Source organism: Otolemur garnettii, unplaced genomic scaffold (genome assembly GCF_000181295.1).
Source record: "Otolemur garnettii isolate 467f Iridium unplaced genomic scaffold, OtoGar3 scaffold00104, whole genome shotgun sequence".
NCBI lineage: Eukaryota > Metazoa > Chordata > Mammalia > Primates > Galagidae > Otolemur > Otolemur garnettii.
Window position 1 is genome coordinate 60270 of NW_003852499.1, and position 4124 is coordinate 64393.

General features: G+C 38.1%; 1 protein-coding gene across 3 annotated transcripts in view; it reads left to right on the forward strand.

Annotated features, from left to right (window-relative positions):
• A2M (alpha-2-macroglobulin) overlaps positions 1-4124 on the forward strand; it is a 52063-nt gene that overhangs the window by 41400 nt on the left and 6539 nt on the right. For all 3 annotated transcript variants that reach the window (XM_012809337.2, XM_023517085.1, XM_012809335.2), the window contains exons 28-29: positions 589-769; positions 2984-3207. In XM_012809337.2, the coding sequence (XP_012664791.1) occupies positions 589-769; positions 2984-3207 (405 nt within the window). The remainder of the gene's footprint in view (positions 1-588; positions 770-2983; positions 3208-4124) is intronic.

A 4124-nucleotide genomic window follows, 5' to 3' on the forward strand; every position in this document is an offset into this window, starting at 1 on the left:
TGTAATCCCAGCTACTTAGGAGGTAGAGGCAGGAGACTCGCTTGAGCCCAGGAGTTGGAGGTTGCTGTGAGCTGTGATGCCATGGCTTTCCACCCATGGCGACAGCTTGAGGCTCTGTCTCAAAAAAAAAAAAAAAATGGAAGAAAAAGTATCCAATGTACTGAGCCCTACTATGAAACCAATTTATAGCTTTCATATGAAAGCTACAACCCAACTGTAGTCCAAGAAAAGAGGGAGGGAGGAGAGGGAAAGGAGGGAAGGGGAGAGGATAGTTGGAAGAGGGTAATTGGTGGGAACACACCTCTGGTGCATTTTACAAGGGTACATGTTAAATTCACTAAGTGTAGAGTATAAATAACTAAAAAAATGCACTGAAGGCTATGTTAACCAGTTTGATGAAAATAATTCAAATGATATATAAAACCATTGTACCCCATGATTATATTAATGTATACAGTTATGATTTAATTTAAAAAAGAAAGAAAGAAAGAAAAACTTCTTCACCTCTTAGACTATGATCTGTGCATTTACCTAGGAACGCCAGCACCTGTCCACACAGCTCGGTTCCCTTCTATTCTCCTTTCACAGCACCCTGTTGTCCGCAATGCCCTATTCTGCCTGGAGTCAGCCTGGAAGTCAGCAAAGAAAGGAGCCGTAGGCAGTCACGTCTACACCAAGGCACTACTGGCCTATGCTTTTGCCCTGGCAGGTTACCAGGAAAAAAGGACAGAAGTGCTCAAGTCACTTAATGAAGAATCTGTGAAGAAAGGTAAGAGCAAACCTCAGATCCTTCTTTTGTCTTATGCTCTCTGTGTTAAGAACTGCACTGTAAAACCCTCTTCTTCCTCCTGTGAGCCCTGTCCCCTCTCTTCTTTTATCTATGTCATGTATATTTTGTACATATCATACTTTTATAAAATCTAAGATTTATTAACCAAATCATACCTCAACTTATGACAGTTATGTCCCAATAAATCCATGGTAAAGTTAAAAAAAATCATTAAATCAAACCATTATAACTTGGAGACCATCTGTATGTGTACTAGTGAAAAGCCTAGCCTCTGGAGAATAGCTCCAAATGTACTACCCATGTGATTTGGGGCATGTCATTTACTTGTCTGTGTTTTGGTTCCCTCATCAGTAAAATGGGGATGATAGTATTTACCTCAAAGGGTTTATTGTTGAGTATTAAGTTAACACCCATGAAACACTTACTACAGTATATGGAACATAATAAACGAAAGTATTAGCTATTATTACTAAAACATCTGTTCTTAATATAAGCCCCACACTTACATAGTACATCAAATCATCTTAAACATAAGGAAAAATTGATGGAGGGCACCCCATGAATAAATTCTGATATTTTAATTTCATTTTACAAAACCAACAATGTTGATCAATCTATTCCTATTCTCACGATACTTCTACATACACCATGGTCGATATGACAGATTGAAGAAAAAAATATAATGTAAGATATCCAATAAAATACACTCAAAATTTCCCCTTTAACAGTGCCATTAATTATTTCTAAAATTCATTGGGAAATATTTCCGATACACAAAAAAACCACAAAGAATAATCAACACACACCTGTATAACTCCTTCCCAGATGAGGAAATAACGTATTACCAGTGCAGGAAAAATCCCCTGTGTACCACTTCCACATCCAGAAGTGATCATTACCCTGAATTTGTCAGACATGACTTCTATAGATGTTCTATTTTGCTGTGTATGTATCCATAAGTAATATTCATAATATTTAGATTGTTTTCATCTTTAGATAAGCAGTATCATTCTTTTTTTTTTTTTTTTTTGAGACAGAGCCTCAAGCTATCCCCCTGGGCAGAGTGCTGTGGCATTACAGCTCACAGCAACCTCCAACTCCTGAGCTCAAGTGAGTCTTCTGCCTCTGCCTCCCAAGTAGCTGGGACCACAGGCGCCCACCACAGCGCCCGGCTATTTTTTGGTTGCAGCCGTCATTGTTGTTTGGCGGGTCCGGGCTGGGGATTCGAACCCGCCACCTTAGGTGTACGTGGCTGGCGCCTTAGCCTGTTGAGCTATAGGTGCCGAGCCAAGCAGTATCATTCTTTCGGATATTTCAGCAGCTTGGCTTTTTATTTGTTTGCCTTTTCTTTTTTTAAGTTTAACATTATGCTAATAAAGTCCCTTATATGCATGCCTAGAATTCTAGCTCATTAATTTTCACTGCTGCATAATATATTACGGTATATAAATAGGTCATAATGTACAGCTGAGTTTCTCTTCATGGATTTTTCTTGTTATTTTTTGCAAACATCTCTACAGTGAATACTCATGTGCCTGTGTCCTTATGTGTATGAGTTTTCCCAACTTATACTTCAGCAAGTATGGTGACTAACCAGTGGGCGAAGCACACCTTCCCATTGGCTGGATATTGCCAGATTGTTTCCCAAGAGCAACCGATATCCCACACCAGTGTATATCCATTTCCTTTGTTTCATATCCATGTCAGCCTTTGGTATTTCAAGGATTACTGCATTTTTTTCCCAATCTAGTAAATACTATTATTCCGTGTGATCTCACAAGATCATAAGAAATAATCCTAACAAGAAATGTCTAAGGATAAGCTTTATAGGAAACTGAACAAATTCCAGATAAGGTCTAGGTAAAATCAAAAATAGAAAATAACCACAACCAGTGAGAAAACAACTTGCTCTGCCATTTCTTTCTCCCACCAACTACAGCAAATATTTGTTCCTTTTTTTTTCAAACAGTGACTGTTTGAAAACATAGATGAGTATAGGTTTCTTTCTGATTCCAGCACCATTACCTGTCTTAGCCAGGCTGAAAGATACCACATTTATATTTACACAGAAGCAAAAGCATCTATATAAGATTAAAGAGGTTATGATTAGAATACAACCCTCACCTCAGTACTTTTATTGTGAATTAAATATGAATATGTAGACACTTATAAATATGTTTTTCTCACATCAAGACAATTCAGTCCATTGGGAGCGACCTCAGGAACCCAGGGCACAAGTGGAGCATTTTCACAACCACCAGGCTCCCTCTGCTGAGGTGGAGATGACATCCTACGTGCTCCTCGCTCACCTCACAGCCCAGCCAGCCCCAACTGCAGAGGAACTGAATTCTGCGATGCACATCATGAAGTGGCTCACAAAGCAACAGAATTCTCGTGGTGGCTTCTCCTCTACCCAGGTTGGTGATTTGCCAGAACCTTTTACTTCACGTACTTATACGAGATATAAACATATATAAGGATTAATATGAAAATAATTTAAAATGAAGAAAAGATTTTTAGTATTCAGGGATAATGAAAAATAAGAGAAAATAAAAGTCAAAGAGGACTAAAAAGAAAGTACCCAGAATCCTGACACCTCATCCATGTGTTGTTATTATTATCCTGTTTCCAATAACAACTCTGCCTCCCTAAAGCAGTAGTGGGACACCAGGAGAATGAAGAAAACATCTCCTACCATTCTTCTGGAAATTCTGAGAGTCTCTTGCAACTATTAGAGGAACTACACAAAATCCAAAAATCTCTCCTTGCAAATATCCCCATTCTTAAGTCCCCTTTAATGGGCTTTTCTTTTAAAGCTGGGTGGCACCCTTTGTGCTTCTCCTATCCACCTCATAATACGCAAACATTTGTTCATCAGAAGTATAAAGAATTATCTTTTTCATTCAGCCTCCTAAACCTAACTATATAATCTTTTCTCTAAACAATCCATCAATATGTACCATGCAAGAATTCAGAGAATTTAGCTGTTAGCATATACATGAGGAAAAAATGTGACCAAATGGCATCCCATTCTTTTTATGTTACATTTAAACTCTTATTTTTTCATATGAATGAAAAAAAGACTAAATAATTTTGTTAAAACAGTTATCATTCAATCCTTACTTAAACGGTGTCATCTAGGTTCACTATTGATGAGTTTTGAGAATATGGCATACCAGGGCAATCCACTGGGCAAATAAAATACATTAGACCCTCTGTAAGGGACTAACAATCCAATCAACAAAAGGAACTTCCATTGAGTCCCTATGGTGCATGTCTGATCTATGAAAATTAGGTCAAATTAGGGAGGTGGTCAATGCAGAGAGGTGGTCAA